Source organism: Ischnura elegans, chromosome 8 (assembly GCF_921293095.1).
Source record: "Ischnura elegans chromosome 8, ioIscEleg1.1, whole genome shotgun sequence".
NCBI lineage: Eukaryota > Metazoa > Arthropoda > Insecta > Odonata > Coenagrionidae > Ischnura > Ischnura elegans.
In genome coordinates, this window is record NC_060253.1 from 17,118,864 (window position 1) to 17,137,724 (window position 18,861).

Consider the following 18,861-nt stretch of genomic DNA (forward strand, 5'->3'; position numbering starts at 1 on the left):
AAGGCTTTTTACGATTGATTTGCATTTTGACGCTATAGGTAGTACGATTAGATATTGGCGTTCAACCACTACCTTTTCGTGGGAATTCCCATTAATGCATATTTCAGAGTGGCAATTATTCTCGAAGAATCACGTCAATCAAGCTCTCTTTTCGTCGACCATTTCTGATGATGGAGAGAATTATGCAATTGGATTTTGAATTATTTTTAGCCATTACAAGGCTCAAGTTGATCCTTCAACTCTTGCTACCGACAGTGATTATTCATGCCGATTTTGATCTTTTTTTGGCTTGAGAGCGTGGTCCTTGAATTTCAAAAGATCTCTCAGGCAAAATGAAAGTCCTGCAACCATTCTCCTTCCTTTAACAAACAAAATAAGCTTTTTCTCTTCTTTTTTGCGATCGTGACAAGGCATTCATTTGTTTGAATCGTTGACCGGTCCTCCAATTGAGATTCCAATTAAATCATCCCCGAATAGCGTTCATTTCTTTGAAATCATCTCAGACCCCTAGAGGTCTCCTTTAATCGCGTTTATTCGTTTCCATCGAGAACGAATATTTCTTTTAACCTTCATGGGTTGCATTTTTCTTTCTACCTCTTATCCAAATTCATTGTTCTGATTTCTATATTTTTTGGGCACTCAAAATCCTTGGAAAATCCTATCGCACCATTGCGTCACATGTAAAAGGGTCTACGTTTCAAGCAAATGATCTTGTTACTTCTACTGGATCTTTTTGGAAGAAATTAACTATTTACTTGATTGGAATCATCAATATAAATAGCTAAGAAAAATAAGCTTTGCAAACATATTAAAATTGTTTATGAAATAAACGCAGGAATAGAAGGATCAACGACTTTGCTATTTCCATATAGTAATTTATTGACACCGACCATGGTTTCGTTACAGAGTAACATGTTAATCCTTCTATTCCTGCGATTATGGATTTCCACCAAGCTACGCCCGCTGCGATTAATTATGAAATAAAGCCTGGTATGTTCCGAGAAAATCTTCTATTTATCCAGATGTAAAGATGGATTTACAATGTCAATATTTAATTTAATTATGAACTCTTAAGGATTAGGTCAACTATAGGACATTATTAAGACATTATATTAGGATAACTCTATATATTTGCTGACGTTTCGGATTTTTTTTTCATTTTCAAGGCATAAAATATGAAGAGATAGGAGGTAAAAAAATAAAAAATAAAAAAGTAATCACGTATTGAAAAATAATTTTTCATGACAAATAATTTTCAATGAAGCATTTAAAAAGATAGATTTATAATTAAAAATTCAAATTAAGAAACTTTACTTGGCATACTTTTTATCAAGTTGTTAATTTTTTTTACATTGCGATTTTACAATATTATATTTTTTATTTTACACAAATTTTATACGAAAACACTTTTAACATATGATACAATTTTGTGCACTTTTTAACCATGACAATAAAAAATCACACTTTCTATTTTGACAACACTGAAGTTTTAGATGCAGTATGTAATTTATCAAAAAATTACTTAAAGAGACGGTTTGTACATGAAAACTCACAGAGTTTTAATATAAGAACTCAATTAGGTGATTTAAGCTAAATATATTGCTATGTAGTTAATCAAAACTTATGTAAGTAATTATAAAAAAAATAATTATAAATGTGAAATAGCAACTACGAAACAAGATAAATAATTTCATAAATTTATATCACATCAAGTTTCTTGACTTTTTTCTAAAAATGTACTTCTATTTAAAACAATTTTATTTGATATTATTTGCACCGTAAAATTTATTTTTAATACTTTACCACCTTTATATTTATTATGCCTCTCATTTTTTCACACGATTGGTCTTAAAAATGAAAAACCAATTTTCAAAACGACAGAAATATGCTTTTATAAACGACCTATACATCATGAGCTCATATTTAAAAGTAAGGAGTGTTTTAAATCACAGCTTTTTTGCACGCACAATCAACTACCAGCAATAATATTCAACCAATTGAATGCGAGACTCTGATTTCTATCAGCAATCTTAGTTTACAATGAGGCCTAAAATCAATCGTATATATCGTTTCATTTACGTTTCCATTATCGTTATTAATTTTTCATTAAAAATGGAAAACAAATTTCCGAAACGTAGACAAATGCGTTTTTTATGTTGACGTACATACGAAACGTAGAGAAATACTTTTTTTTAAAACAACTCTAACCTCAAGAGTTCATACATAAATATGAAGAAGATGAAAAGAACAAGAAATATTTTGAGTAAGCAACTTTGTATAAGAAACAGCAATCGCTCAACTTTTCATTATTTTGGAAGACGCTTACGAAAACGCATTTTTCTCACACATTACGAAAACGCATTTCACAAAAAAAATCAACCACTACATTTGTTTGGATAGCAAAACTTTCCGTTAAACAACATTATTCCACTAGCTGTTGTGGCAGCGATTCGCAAAAACAGTCCCGGCGTAAATTCAGCCCGAGCGTTTGTATTCACTGGGGCGAGGAGGCATCAGGAAGAGATAGAGTAGGTGCGACCGTACGCCTGAGGTAACTGTAAAACCTTCCGTTCCCCATCCATCAAACCTCCTCAGCGATCTTACGCGTGGGTCCACGCTGCAGCCTCCTAAGCCATTCGGTGAAGATCTTTCCGCGCTTCGCCAAAAGGCCCGTCCGGAATGGCAGGACGGAGGTTGGTGGGTGCTCTGGATGCTCCAACAGATGGCGCGACGTGAGGTAGATGACTGAGGAGGCTGTGAAAAAGCCAAGAAAGGGCGAGGCGAGAAGAAATATGGGCGTGGTTTATGCGAGGAAAGCTAAGAGCCATATGGTGCCCAAGGTCGGAGCGATTTCCACATCGGAGACAGTGGAGCCCCTGCCATGCCAGTCGCAGAGGTAATATCACAAGCAGGGCCTGTGCCGTTACAGTGTCTCACTCTTCGGACCACAAATTGAATATGCAGCAACCATATGACATACGGCGCGGAAAGGATTTATCCGCGAACTTAATAAAATACACAGGAAAGCTGCGAGATTCATCAAAAACTGCAACTGGTGTACAGAAAGAGTTACAAAGATGTTAAACAAATTAGTTTGGGAGTCGCTAGGGACTCGGAGGCTGCGCGCTAGGCTTAGAATGCTTGAGCAATTGAGAATAGAGCCCTTTCAGCGGGACACGGAGAATATCATTTGAAAACCGCATTATATTTCCAGGGCCAACAGAAACAATAAATTAAGAGAGATATTTTTCTGAAAGGATAGGCATGATTATTATTTTTACCCTCGAACGAATAAGAACTTTAATAAATGCCTATAGAAATATCGTTACAGCATTTCATTTCCATTTTTTAACGGCTACTGTCCTAACACCCACCGCCACACGCCTATTGGGGTGGCTTACGGGTATGAAAAGATTTCAAAACACACCCACAGTGCGATAGGCTCCCACTAACGTCAAAGGCACTTAAACGCTTCGTCACTGAAATATTCAGTTGAATGATCGAGTCTCACAAGGTTCCGAACTGGAACCAATTATTTTCTCATCACCATTTCCCATTGTTTTAACAAATACTTCACTTTTGTGGGTATATTTCACAGGATATTCAATTTATATTTCCCGGATAATTTTACTAGAGATTTTTTTTAAGGTAGGAATATTTTTTTCTGATGGTAAGTAATATTTGGCAGAGAAACCAGGGAACAACTTCGTCTTGATACTGCAACAGGCTCTACAGTTTAGAATTTTGGAATTATTGGGTGGAATATTATATTCTTCAGAATCACCAAGTCTTAAACTTGGTCAAATTTAAATAGGTAATTTTAAACATTTTCTTCAAAATAAAGAACATCATATGTAAGGTACGCTGTATGCTCTAATCTATTTTACTCCTTATCGTGGGTATGAATACCCAGGACAGATAGGGTGTTTCAACTACTCAACATTGCTATTGAGCGAAGCAATAAAAGGTGACCTTTACCTTCACGCCCGGCTGAAAATAAAAAAAAATCCATTCCCGCCCAAGTTACCTATATAAAAATGGAAAAGCAGTATAATTTTACGTGCCGATACCACATTCTAGGGGAAAACGAGACAGTGTGCATAATTTACCTCTCCCTAGAGATCAGAAAAATGGTTGTGAAAGCGTCGAGAAATTGAAAACAATTAAAACTTAGTTTCAACTAATCAGTTTTCGTGGAAGACGTAACTTTATAATTCCTGCTGGGTGCCTTATCTTTTGTTCTCTCCTCCGGAATACCTGATCAGGAGGATAGGGATTACCGAGATGGAAAATAGCGTAACAATTTACACCCTTAAATAACCCTTACTTGAAGTACATTTAGAAGCACCCCCTGGATGATGAGGATATGCTGGAGCCACGACACGCTATTTGCATATGAAGTGACACATGTTTTGAGCACAGAGGCACGTCTCTATTGCCCTAAAAGTTTTATGGATTCACAGAAATACTAAAAACCTTGTAACTCAATATGTTTTTAAGAACACAGAGGGAAGTATTTAAGAGCGAAAAATATTTACTCTGGGGAGACATAAAAACGTCCATTTTTTAAGTGAGAGTACTCACATATATTAACGGAGGTAGCTTGAAACACGTTAATTTAAAATTGACGGCTCTAGTCACGGGACAATGGTAGAAATTTGTGCAAAAAGAGAGGAAGTGAAACAGAAAGAAATATCCACTCCGATTTTTATATTATTTTAAATATTTGAGAGAAACAAGGATGAAAATTATTTTTTTCATTATTAAGAGTCAATACGGATACATTATAAGGATTATTTTTTCATTAGTAAGAGTTACGGATCATAATACGACGTAATAACTTTGAAATAAATTGAAACCATAATCAGCGCACGTAAATTAATTTCTTCAAACTTTCGATAAAAAAATGCAATATTTCACCATATTAATCATAAATAATTCCTCTTTAGAAGCATTATATACAAAAAATTAATGTTAATGTGCTATTATTAGTCTCCAGATCATATTTGTACAGATAATATTGAAACGGTAGAACAAAATAAAAGCGAATTATATTTCAGACGACTCCATTTCCTGCCTCACTGACGAAAAATGCGAATTTTACTCCAGTTTAATCTCTCGAGTTTCAAATTGGGTGAAATCTATTTCAATTTATCCCGTCACCCCTTTGCTGCGGCACAATATTTATCTTCCCCTGCGTGCGGGGTGGGAGGGACCCCTCGTGGATAGCCATCCTGAGTCTCCTCCGCCAAATCAGCGAAAGTATACGAGCGAGAGGAATACAAATTAAGGCGCCGAGGTGAAATCATCCGGGCGATGTGATCCTCGGTCACGTAGCTATGGAAACGAGCTACGTGTGGAACGAGACGTCTTCATTTTTTTAAACCAATCTCTTTTTATCGTCCGTGACGACGAAGCCGGTTTACGCCGTCGTTATAGAAACAGGAAAGTTTTAAAAAACAAGCAGAAAAAACAAAGAGAATGGTTATGCATCTCACTTCTTGAATTACCTCAGTGAAATTAATGTAACCCTTAACCGGTGACGTGCGGTCTGAGAGACCGCTGCGTTTCTAAAATTACGAATATTTTCAAAATTAATATTTCAAAATATCTATAATTCTCGTTAGCTTCATATTTTTGCATAACAAGGAAATCCCACTCTTAAAAATTAATGTTCCTTTTATTAAATTTTGTAAATTTGCAATTCAATTCGATTAGCGGCCTGTGAGACCGTACGTCACTTGTATAAGAAAGCATCAAGAAAGGAATAAGCTTGATAAATTTCATAGCTACTTACTACTTAGCCTTCCAACTTTAACATTTAAGGCTTTTTTTAATTTGGCGACATATTGATGCATAAATAGAATAATTATAACTCAAGTGTTTTGGGCATCAGTTTTTTGAGCCTGCTTTAAATCACAATTTTTAATGACAAATTGGTTCGTATTGGGAGTGTAAAAATTTTAATATAAGTTTAAGAATAGTTAAGCATTCAAACAAAAATTAAACAACAATTACAATGGCGTTGCAACATTTTATGAATTTTTGATTTATTGCGGTCTCCAAGACCGCACGTCACTGGTAGTGGAACAAATATTTCACGTCACTGGTTAAGGGTTAAGATAATAAAAAAATATTATCCAGTTAGAGCAGAAAAACAAAACATAGAAGAGTTCTTAGCTGGGAGGCAAAATGGTCCAAAAATTTGAAAGACTTAGATAACCTACATACTTGAAACTAAACAATCCATCAAAACTAGTGGCTTTTTATTCGTTTTCTTTCAAGCCAGTTTGAGTAAAAAACTATGGTTAATGTATGTGAGGTGTTTATTAATTGTTTTAGCGGAAAAACACATTTGGATGTCCTTTTATTTGGTTTCTATATGCGTTAAATTTCCATGAATTCATAGAAAAAAATTGAGGTCCTTTATATAGATGTTAAAGATGGTATAATTTTCAGCATTGGTATCGCAATATTCAATTCGAAGGTTACTTTGAGGAGGTGTAGGTTGAGATCGTCCCAGATTAATCTAAAGGTATATCTTTAGTGATTTTTACCCTTTGTGGAAGTCATGATGGATGTCTGATTTGATACTGGGCGAAATAAAAGCTAAAGGTAAATTTCTGTACCGGTATCTTTAAGATGAGGGAAGAATTTTGGAAGAAATGATCCTCCAGATTTAATGTTGCTGGAAAAGTTTCTCTAAAACCATTTTTCATTCAATGAATTCGCTCCCTGAGTCAAGATTAATATATTTTGTGTCAAGCGAGAAAACTTCCATTCCCATTTAATAAGAGTTTTAGACAATGATGAGAGAGTTCTCTCCTTCAGTTTTCTTACTTTTACAAGAAATTTATGTTCAAATTATCATTTAAATATTTCTTTAGTACTAATTTCTTCCACAATTATGCCAGGAAAAATCAGCTAGTTAAAAAAATGGCCTAAAAACTGTAAACATTGAATAACAAGACAATGTTTTGATTTTGACAGAGTTTTGATTTTTACAAAATTTTCAAATTGACGCCTGATTCTCCACGCTTCACTCCGTAAATTTCGTATAAAGTTGAACACCAAGATGTAAAAAAACACCAGTAATGATACAGAGGGAGAGATTCTTATTATTATCTGAAAATTTTTGACAAGGAGACGGAACTTTTCTCACGCGACACAAAATATATTAACCGTATTAATCTTGACATAGAGTGCGTTCATTCAAAAAATTATTTTTACAGAAAAATTTACACCGAGTTCGAATCTGGAGAAACGAGCACACACATATTTCTCCAAAATTCTTCCCTCATCTTAAAGAAACCGGAAAGGATTTTTAGCGTTGGCTTTTATTTCACCCAACATCAAATAAGACAACCCATCAAGACTTTCACAAAGGACACAAGTCACTTGAGTCATATCTATTTTCTTTTGAAATTTTACTAGCCCCTCTTCCCTTTTCCAAAGAAAATGAAAATATATATAAAAAAAATAAAACGCACATGATCCTCCAGGATTTACTACACCAGTCTCCTCTTTGGCTTCGGGAGTCAAAACTCTTTGAGCTTCCCATATGTAGCGGAAAACGCCATTATCTTGAAATATTTCCGACAAGAGTCTATAATTGTGAAGGGTTGGGGTGAAGAGTTCGTCGACCTCTTCCAAAAGAAAGCGAGTGTTTCCAAAAATAAATTTTATAGCCGAGAATCCGAGCGTCTCTGTCGTGGAATATATTTCGCCGTTTTCCGTCTCGCTAGATCCACTCTTAAGTCGGCCAAAAATATGCTGATTTCCTCCAGTGGATAAGTTTGAAAAAGCGCTTGGCCTCATTTAAGGTGATAGGGAAGGCTATGTAGGAAGCTGATGGATGAACGGGATGACTGCGTGAGCAAATGAACGGAAAATCGGACCTGTGGGATTTTAACATTTTCGCGGCGAATAGAGTTAATAAACTTCTCTCGGGTTTGCTAGCGGGTAAGAAAATCTAAGACAGCCGAATTTTCGGATTCCATCTCGTTACCCATTCTCAAGGCTATAATGGTTCTCGAATATTAAAAAAATTTCATCCGTCAAAATTATAAAAGTTAATTATTAAAATTATCCATTTTGACTTTAAGCTTATTGTTGGAAACGGTATACCCTGAAAATTTCACTAGGATAACATAAGTTTTAGGCGAGTATACAGTAACCTGAAACGTTTGCTGCCTTAGATTTTCTTGCCCACGCGCAAACCCGAAATAAGTTCATTCATCGGAAAATAGAAGTGTTTTCCACGACCTTTATATTCGGGTTTTATTGAGAAGATGCGTTCCTCCCTCTCGATCAGTGCTTTATGGTGACGAATTCCTCGCGCAAGCATCGGGGTAAAATGAATAGAGTATCTTATTTCTGGACACCTTGATTTACATATATTTGGGGTGTTTATAAATGAATATCGGGGTTTTAACGCTTTATAATATTTATTAAATTATACGTATAGTTATAAGTTATATGTCAAATGAAAGAGCAACTCAAATAGTTATGTTTTTTTAGCAACAATGCACATGTGCGTGAATTGTTTCCGCCGCGATCCGCTAGATAGCGGTAGTAGCAAAGATAGTGAACAGAAAGCGTTTTGTGTTTTGCAGTTTTCAAATACTGAATCTGTGGTTATTGTGCAACGTGTGTTGCACAGTAAACCCAGACCCGAACATTATGAGTGTTTACATGTCCACTGAGGTGAAAGGTCGACTCATCACTGAAGACAACATGATATTGAAAATCATCATCGTCATGAAACAATATTTCCATGGTGAAGTTGGCAGGTAATCCGTGGTCTGTAGGCTTTAGAGCCTGTAATAACTGTAAGCGGTAAGGGCGTAGCTGTTAGCGTTTCTTTGAAACTTTCCAAGCAGTCGACACAGGAATTTCTAATTCGCGACTAGCCTTCCGGACTGATTTCTTTGAGCTACGAGTGAACGACTCTCTCACTCGCTCAACAGTCTCTTCGCTAACTCTTGGTCGTCCCGTGCTCTTCCGTTTACAGAGGCAGCCTGTATCTTCAAACTGATGATACCATCTACGGAAGGTATTGTCACTTGGAGGATAACGGCCAAATTTAATGTGGAACGCACGTTGCAGAGATTCAGTCTTTGCAAACTGTAAAACACAAAACGATTAAAAAAACGGGTGTAGGTCGTCATTTTGGGTGATGAAAAATTCATTCTTTACCCTTTTCATTTGGAATTTAACGAGCTCCGTCTACAGGTCTTAGAACTCGTAGCAATAATAATGTACCCCTATAACAAATTCTCAGCCCTGAAGATGGAATTCGTTAAATTCAGGAATCTCCATAGTTTTTTTTTTCGATGGAGTGTGATGCGATCAGCAAAAAGGAATCCATTATGGCGAAATTTAACGCTTTGCTTACGGATGGCGAGAATTCTCGTCATTTTTTCCCAAGCGTTCCGGGTGGTTAACGAAGATTCTCGTCACTTTAGGTGCGTCAACTTAAATAATTTTGAAGCATGCTATAGGTATTTGATATTATGTTGTCAGTTGTTGTTCGTTACTTATTATGAACGGACTTATCGTAAAGTTTGATTAGGTAATGTTTTATTTTAAATATAGGCTTTTTGATCATGTTTAAACCTAAGGCGGTTCGCCCAAATTGACGCATATTTTCTATCTCAAAACCTCTGCTCAGGCACGTTGTTACTTTGCATTTAAATGCTCCTGTAAGCAACGTGTTAAGAAGATTAGACTGATTTTTTATATGAAAAGCATCAAGGCTGGTAGAACACCACACAGTTACAGGTGTATGAGAACTTTTATTTTAAACAAGAAAGAGCACAAGATCGATTTTTGTATCTTAAAAAATATTTATCAAAAACACCTTAGCAAACCTTAACGTCTTAAAATAATGCTCCTTACCTTAACCACATGTTACAAGGTCATTCTCCTAATTTTATTCCTTGAAATTTAGTCAGGCAATTTTTAAATGATTAATTAAATACCTCTCCTTCAGTCAAGACTTTCCTTTCACTAAAGGCACTCTGAGAACTTACAAATAGGCATTGCTATAAATGTTGAATGATAACTGAATGATGTTGAATGATGTTTGCGTTAACGCATTTACACTATACTCTATTGTATAGGGATGGTAACCCTTTAAAACATCTGCCTGATAATCCAATTTAAACTCCTAAAATAAGCTTCGAATAAAAAAAACGTTCTCTGAAGAGAAATATTTGATAAATAAAAAAATACCTGACCGATAAGTTTACAGAAGGACTATTCCTTACACGCTATATTAATTTATAGTGTCCTGGTAAAGCCTCCGGTATACAGTTCACTAGATGATGTTTTTTCAGATTTTTTCCTATCCGTGTGACAATACACTTTTTTCTTCTTGTGCCGTTACGTCCTCTTGAAAAAGGCAAATTAGACCTACGAGTATTCCGGGAAAGAAATCGTTAGGACGGAGTTGCTTTCCAATAAATATTTTTACTCCCTAGCAGCCCCGTATTGAGGCACTAAGGTTCTCACGTCGCGTCATTAAAGCGAGCGTAGGATTAAAAAAAAATATTAAGACCAGTGGCATTACGAAAGGTGAGAGAATATTTTATAAATTCAGATCGAAGCGTGTAATATCAAATATGAATTTTTTCTTCACCAGAATTCGGCATTCATGTCCCGTTTTCCAGTCTGTAGAAGTGTACGCATTTTACGCAAGGTGGAAAATTTAAAATATTCCTTCAGTTATTTTTTTAAAACAGCAAAGGAAGAAATAATTGAATTAGCTTCAAATTCAAGATCTTTCCAGGCAACCGGTTAAAGGAGTAAATCAGTAACAGTAACAGCAGAATCGCGCGGAAACTTTCATTTCGCAAGTGAGTTTTTAGGATTTCAAGGAAGTTTTGCGAATTTTATGTGACGACCATAGCATTAAAATGCTCCTATACAAGGTTCCATTAATACAGATCCTGTTGAAAAGAGAAAATAAACTCAATTTTCCTGGATTTTTTTTGAGACGCAGCTGTTTCCAATTGTTTTCTCCCTTCAAGTTCTCGTTTGTCATTCCACCTCCGAACCGTAATAAAGGGTTTTATTTATTAATAGTTATTACCTAACAGTTCCCTTATTAACAAATATCAGGTCAAAATCACAAAAAACATAGTTTATTGAGTTTTAAAACAGTGGTTATATCATAGAATATGCAGAGCGCTCCTAAAAATAATATTGTAAAATTTAGTATTGATTTGGGGTCCAAACAAGTGAAACATTTTTTCACTGTTAATTCATCCTGAGTGTATATAGCTATTTGATCCGGCAGGCGTGTCTTATCAATAATTTAAGGCTATCATGCTGTTGATGATCGGAAAGACAATTCATTGAAGTTATGAAAGAAATTGTATTAATTGAAAATATAAAAAAATACTCAAAGGTAATATTTCAGGTTTAGAACGTCGTAATGAGTGATAACCCGAATGAATTACCTAAAACAAGATTTTTCTGCATGAACTACTAATATTTTCCGGGATAAATTACTGAAAAATTATGAAGGAGTGGAAAGTTTTGACTTTGACGGGTGAAAGTCATTTAATTAATAGTATTCTCATTCAGTGCACGGTCGGAAGCTTGATTTATGCATGAAATGACTCTCGTCGTCCTGGAGACATTTATCTTCGACGACAAAAGGAGTTCGATGCACACTTCCAGCCACCCATGTAGCACAAGTGGAATTTACTTTTTATGGATGAAAAATAAAAAAATGTTTTCGGAAGTAAAATTTTCCCTCTTCATTAAATATGTTTTGTTCTTATTTTTCAGGTAATATATCATCAATTACATAATCTCTAAAAGCCACAAAATATCATTACTTATATTTAAAAAGTGTTTGTAAGATGAAAAAGGTTACAGAGAGAGTGAAAATGGGTTTATTACACAAGTTTACGTCTTTATCGATCTAAAAATACAAATTAGGTAGTAAATTGTCAGATAATGACCATGTGCTGAGCTTGGCCGTCGCTCAAAACGATATGCCCAGGCCATTTTTGAGGAATAAACTATACAGATCAACATTAGCGGTGAGAACACATGCTAGAAAGAGAATGGAAAAAAATCAGAAAATCTTACAAGCTTCCTGAAAAAGTACATGAAATGAATGGATCCCAGAACTTTTTTCACATAGGTTTATGTAAATTTCAGACTTCAGTTGCACATTATTACACATCACAAAAAGAGAAATTGCAAAATGTCTTCCTGGCAAAGATGACAAATATCTCAATTGATAGGTGTTAATTTCAGCTTTTAAGCAGAAAAATATCTGGCCATGAACAGGGCAGCAAGAGTTTTTTGGGGCTCCGATGAAACATATTGTGGAGTGGGAGGTATGCGTAGGATTAGGGATGATGACAGGTGGATATCATGCATGCTTTTTCTATAATTTGAAAGAGATGTATGCTGATGGAGGTTATGATGTTGGGGCCTAGATATATAAAATACGTAGAAGGATGCTGGCTATCAGAAAATATGCCGTGGTTGTTATTCGCCCAATATCATGGGAAAAATTAGATTGCAGAGGAAGGTCAGCAATCGAGGTATTATATTGTTGCCATTGATATTGTTCTCATTTGATATAGTCTAACGCAATATTCCGTTGAAGGAGAATAAAGGTACTGAGTTTTGATAATAATTGGCATGATTTTTAATAGAGATTCCTAAGTGAGCTTTAGCTAACCAAGAAGCGAAACAGAATCCCCATCTATTTCTCTAGTTTAAAATTCAAGCAAGGAAGTAAAGAAGTATCATTTGTCTATTTAGAGGAAATTAAGCGATTTTTTATTTTTACCAAGGCCTATTTAAAATTTTTTATGACACTGATGTGAGCCGGATATATTTTTATCCCAATTTTAAAAAGCCAAAAACCAAAATGAGGCTAAAAATTTTCAAACCATTTGATTTCTAATAAAATAAATAACATTTTTCGTTTTAAAAAACTTTTTAGTATCAAACACTTTTCCAACAAGATTTTTTGTATTTTCGAAATGATTCTCTGCAAGAATTATCAAATTTTATGTATTTTATAAATCCATTAATATCATCACAATTACCCATGAAACCAAAATTTTCAGCTGCAGTTATTCAGAAGTAAGATGAGTACCTCGTGCTGAAATGTAACCATTCACACTCGATTGTGATATATAATAACACGTAGCCGATGCTCATCTCAATCTGTCGCAATACAAATAAATGGTAGTTAAATTAAAACTATACGCTTAATGGCATTTCATGGTTGAATTTATCGTGTGCACGAGATGAAAGCACTGGACGAAAGACTATTTATGCTGGAATACGACGATAGCGTGCTGATAAAGTTCATCTTAATTATAAAACATATTTTGAAGTGGCTACAGACGATGATGAACAATAATTAGAGATGCGTGAAAATCGCAAATGCGGTAAATGCGACATAGATGCGATGACTGGACTTTTATGATATTTTTACGCAAATTTGCCATTTCGACGGCTAAATTCGTACATTTTGTGCCGAGCGCAGTTTAAATGCTCCGCCGACACTCACCACTTAAAGCATGTGAGCGACTGGTCAGCTGCTAGTTGGCTGGCACTCTATACGCGGCCGCGAACTACAAGTGGGCGCGGGCAAACTACACCTCCGCCACTATCTGTCTTATTCCTTTATTTATTATTCTTCTACAACATAATTATTTAAAATATTCTGTATTTTATCATATAACTGTGTTTCACTACATTTTATCGTCATCTACCTCATTATGAAAATAAAAAAATAGACGCTACAAAATTCGATAAACTGTTATTGAAAGTGCGATAAAATTAAAATGAAAGTGCGATTTTCACGTATCTCTAAATTAATAATGAATGACAGGACACTGGTCTCTTTCACTTATTAAGATGAGCGATGCGAGGACCATTAAAATGATGTCGTGAAGAAGCTACTCTATTAATTCGGCATTCTAACGAGATAATTTCATTTTCATCCAAAGCAACGGAGAGCAACGTGATCTCGTTACTTGCTTCATATCGAGCAGCGATCAAGAAGCAGGCCCACGGTAGTCGTTTAAGTTGGATCAATATCTGAGATATCCTCACTGAAGCCAATTGAATCATAAGATCTGGGCGGAACGGATTATCGAAGGAGAAATTGAATCTTGCGAGGTATCGCGAAAAGGGAGCAAGGAAGTTTTTAAACTCGATTGAATGAACGAAATTACTGTCGACGGAACTTATCAAACTTGATTTTAAAGGAGATAATACCGTCCAAAGTTGTGTGAAAGTATTGGAACCCGTTTCAAACTTTTACCGAAGTAGTTGCGCTTGAAATATGCTTGTTCCTGTGTTTCCCTCTCTTCGTTTCGAGTAAAATGTCAAGGGTTCCTATCGTTTTCCCTTCAATATTTCGCGTGCTAAATATTTATCACTACATTATCATGCCATTCTTTTATTATAGCAGTGACCTATACTTATAACCTTTAACAGCAGTATATCCAAATATCCATTTTGTTAAACGGAGACACTTCGTGCACACAAGATTAAGTAATTTGTTGAATTTATTTCGGATTTCATTAGGTATTTTATGTTCTGCCGACGTTTCGATGGCCGTGTCGTCCATTGTCGAAACGTCGGCAGAGATGGAGAACCTCACCCGGTGGGAAACCCGGAACAACTTCAAAATCATCATACGCCGGAAAACCTCAGATATTTCTATTAAATAATTTCTTCGCTCCTTAAAAATATATACATAATCGGCTGATTTTGTGAATTTAGGTAGTTAGTTGACATAATGTTTGGGTAAACTTTATTTGGCTTGAACGCCTCGAAAAAGAATAGTTCTGCCAATTTCGCAGTTCTCTTATCAAATGGATCTTCATTTTCAGGGATTTGAAAATTTGTGCCCCTTTGCAAAGAACTTGTAAAACTTAGCAGTTAAGCTGAGAAATTGCATGAGTGCGTCTGTTTATTGACACATAGAAAATAAATTATTGACACATAGAAAATAAATTACTTTTTAAATATTGCGTCGGATAAATAACTATGGGTCACTACGGCCTGAAAGATGTATTCAGAAATGAGATACTCAAATAACCGTATTACATCTCCCCACGCTCGTCCACCTTGAATAAATGAATCATTTTGGTTCGCGGGAAGGGGTAGTTTCACCGCTGCAAATGAGTGTTTTATTTCTTATCTCATGGTAGCACTAAAGTAATAAAACGAATATTGGTATTGAATGATAGATACTATCGCAGTGGTTGGTTGTTACGCTGAATGTGTATGCTATTATAAGCAGAATACGCCCTGGACTCACCACCAACAGTAACTTGACAACGAATTTCTCTGAAAATATTTAATGTATGGCTATGAGCTAGGGTATTCGGAACTTTCTAACACAATATCCTCCAATATCGACATTATTGCAACCACTGTTTGAATTTGTCGAGGGAGTTCAAGAGAAGGGGGAGGTAAGTGCAACCACCATGTAAGTAAACCACCAGAGTGACATCTTAAACTGACACCATATTCAGTTGTTAGATAATTAAAATATCTAGCTTGATCATCCCCCCTAAACTTCCTGGGAAATAGAAAATGGTATTTATATCGACGGTTTTCCGACTCAAGTTTCAATTTCACCAGTTTAATGTAGGTATGCAGTTCGCAGTTCTCACGTAAGCGTTTCTTGTCCATGAGTTCTTCTAAAAATAAATATCGATAACCTACTTTTCAGGAGAGTTATTGCATACTCTACTGGGAAAAGGGAAAAATAGAGTCTTTTCGCAACTCCTAAAAAGGAATGACATTAGCCCATTATAACCCAGCGTTATTTCTGGCAGAGCCAAACTTGACGATTTGTCATATAGAAACGGGTACATTTTCAGGTCAATCACAATTATCACATTAGCTTTATATCTGACCAATTCATTTTGCAATATAAAATGACCAGTGGTTCATATCTATCTGTTATACAGCTGAGAATAGGGTGGTTTCCTTATACAAAGAAAACGAAATGCAATGATTGCGATTCCTTACCCACCATTATTGTATTCATAATATACAAATTATTTGGTTTTAGAAATCCCAGTCTAGACGAATGGCAGTGGTCAATTTTAACCTCATTCGAAAAAGGCCAGATTGGCGCCCTTGCGATTCCGCTCCACGTGACGTCACAGGGACCTAGTTTCTATACGAGTAGATAGGAGTTTTATATCGTCTGAGATTACTAATGCATGCATGAGGCACAGAGCTCAGGGAAACATCTCTTAATAATCACACATTAAAAATACGTAAGTTCGGAAATTTTCCTTCGTTTGATAGGGGAATAATAATCCTTATTTAAGGCAAGCGCTACCAGCTAGCAGAGTACTCAGCTACCTACTAGCAGCCTGCGTCGTATCAGCGCTCAAGCCTCGCCCCAAGGTCACTTCACAAGGCGGCAGGGGGAACCAGAAGTACGTCACACGGACTTTTCCCATCATTCCTACTTAGCCGTCGCGTTTCCGCGCGCTTGAAAATTTTCACTTTTCGTTTAATCGTGAAAAATAGATATCGTCATTTAAAAATCTAAAAGTGTGAAATTCGTACTTCAGGAGTAATAATATTTCGATTTAGAAATATAGAAATTTCGATAAGATGGAAATATAGAAATAAAGATATTTCGGCAATAGAAAAATAATAGGAAACCACCCTATTCACAGTGCACACATTTTTAAACGACGGTTCTTCACGTTGCTCAGCAGCAACACTGGGTTAAAAAGGGTTGAAGAGGCCCATAAGATGTCGAATACTATATAAACTCACCCCTGGATTGCCTGTCGTAGGCATTGATGCATTCAGAGGTCATGAACTGGCTGATGAGTGCGGTCTTTCCCACGCCTTGCGTGCCCACCATCGCCACGCGGTACGGGTCGAGGGTTACCGCCGCTGCCGCTGCGGCGCTGCCGTCGGCGCCCTTGCTGTCCAAGCCTTCAACCTTGCCGTCAGCGTCGCCACTGTCGCTCACGGCGCCGTCTTGCTGCCCAGGCGGCAACAGGCTGTTGCTCCGGGACCGGCGTCTTCGGAAAGAGTCGCCGCGGTTCACCACGCCTGCGAAGTGCATGGAAAAGGGTAAATTTGAATGAGGTGAGATCGGAGTAAATGCATGGAAAAATAATGAAATTATAGACCGTCTGAATATTTGATGGGTGTTCAGAAAATAACGGGAATTTAGCAGAAAAGTTTCTCGGGTGTTCCACCGGTTGATGTCGTGCATGTCTCCCGACGTTTCGATCCGCGACTTACTGATCATCCTCAGGGGATCTTCCGAATGAATTCCCTTCGGAAGATCCCCTGAGGATGATCAGCAAGTCGCGGATCGAAACGTCGGGAAACATGCACGACATCAACCGGTGGAAAACCCGAGAAACTTTTCTGCAACTGATACGCCGGGAAAACCTAAGATCATACATAACGGGAATTTTGGTTTAGTGAAAAATTGTTTATTTATTCCTCAACATTAATGTTCTATAAAATAGTCCCCATTAGATCTCACGACCTCATTCATTAATTTCTAACCTGACTCCATTGAATCCACTTTATGTTTGCGGTTTTCGTGAGAGTCCGCATACACTTGGAGAGCTTCGCTGATGGGGTATGGGTAATATCGAGAAAAAGAGGAGGAGCGAACTTAACGTTGCCAAATGTACCTACTTTCTTTCTCACTGAAAACGTGTGAGTTATGGGTGACCACGGGTATTTTGGCCCCGGTGCTGACACAATGTAACTTCTCATTTTGAAGGTATTGGGGATAATCCTTTCACACAAGCCCATGACATTGTCAGCTACCGTGCTGAATGAGGCACCGTCGGTGGAAGGCATACTTAGAGACATACAAGAAGAAAGTGTGAGGATTAGCAACACTGCCCCACGAGCGGATGCACGATGTTAAATTGACGGAGACATGAGAGTGACAGACTAAAGCCACGCCTACTGCTTGCTGATTGGCAAAGGGAAAGTCACGTGTCGAAAATCTTTCTCTCCCCTCACTCCCACTTGCTTGAGTCACAACAACTCTCCCGCAAAGATAAAATGAAATATGTATTGAAATAAGTAAAAACTAACTAACCACACTTTTACCAACCGAGCTCTTTCCCATCTGAATGCAAATTATTAAGGTTATTATCGTCACCTTAAATGCATTGTTATTTATTTAAATGTATTATGTTTGAATGTATTTGTACTTTTTATGTTTGCTGTATTGTGCTACTGTAAACTGGCAAGTAAGCTCTATGTGGGCAATTTACCGAATAAAAAATAATGATGTTTGAATTTTCAAGCGGTGGCCGTGAGCTTAGGTTATTGGCGCCACAAGGAAGTTTGAGGAAGAAAAAAAATGCGGAGAAAACTGACATTTTTATAAGCGTGGTCTTTATAAAGCGTACCAAGCGGGCAACGACATAGCGTATTGTGAAATGGACGGTGCATTGTACTTAATGTACCCCTCTATAGGAAATTGGCCTAGGGCTGTCATTCCACAGGAAATTTCTGACACCGCCAGTATTTTAACCGAAGACACGGGTTAGTATGCCAACACTCAAGCTATCCCATCAAATCGATCTCCACTCATATTGAATTTCAGCATATGCCGAAATTTTCTACATTTTTAATGGGTGACCGGCCACTCGGTAGCCCGATAACGAGACCATATTATAGTCTGCGGGTGAGCTTTCGTGAGAGCCCGGGCACTCTCGGATGGCTTCGCTGATAGGGGAGGGGTAGTACCAAGAGAGAGAGGAGCGAACATAACGTTGCCAAATGTACATAGCCGCCTTACTTTGTCACTGAAAACGTGTGTGTCATAGGTGGCCACAGGTATTTTGG

At 36.8% G+C, this 18,861-nt stretch overlaps 1 protein-coding gene across 1 annotated transcript in view; it reads right to left on the minus strand.

Moving 5' to 3' along the window:
• The window catches only part of LOC124163345 (GTP-binding protein GEM), a 70,862-nt gene extending 53,778 nt beyond the window's left edge, over positions 1-17,084 (minus strand). Inside the window, exon 1 of the mRNA XM_046540189.1 lies at positions 16,804-17,084. Coding sequence (XP_046396145.1) covers positions 16,804-16,894 — 91 coding nt within the window. The 5' untranslated portion in view covers positions 16,895-17,084. The remainder of the gene's footprint in view (positions 1-16,803) is intronic.
• Between the last annotated feature and the right edge of the window lie 1,777 nt (positions 17,085-18,861).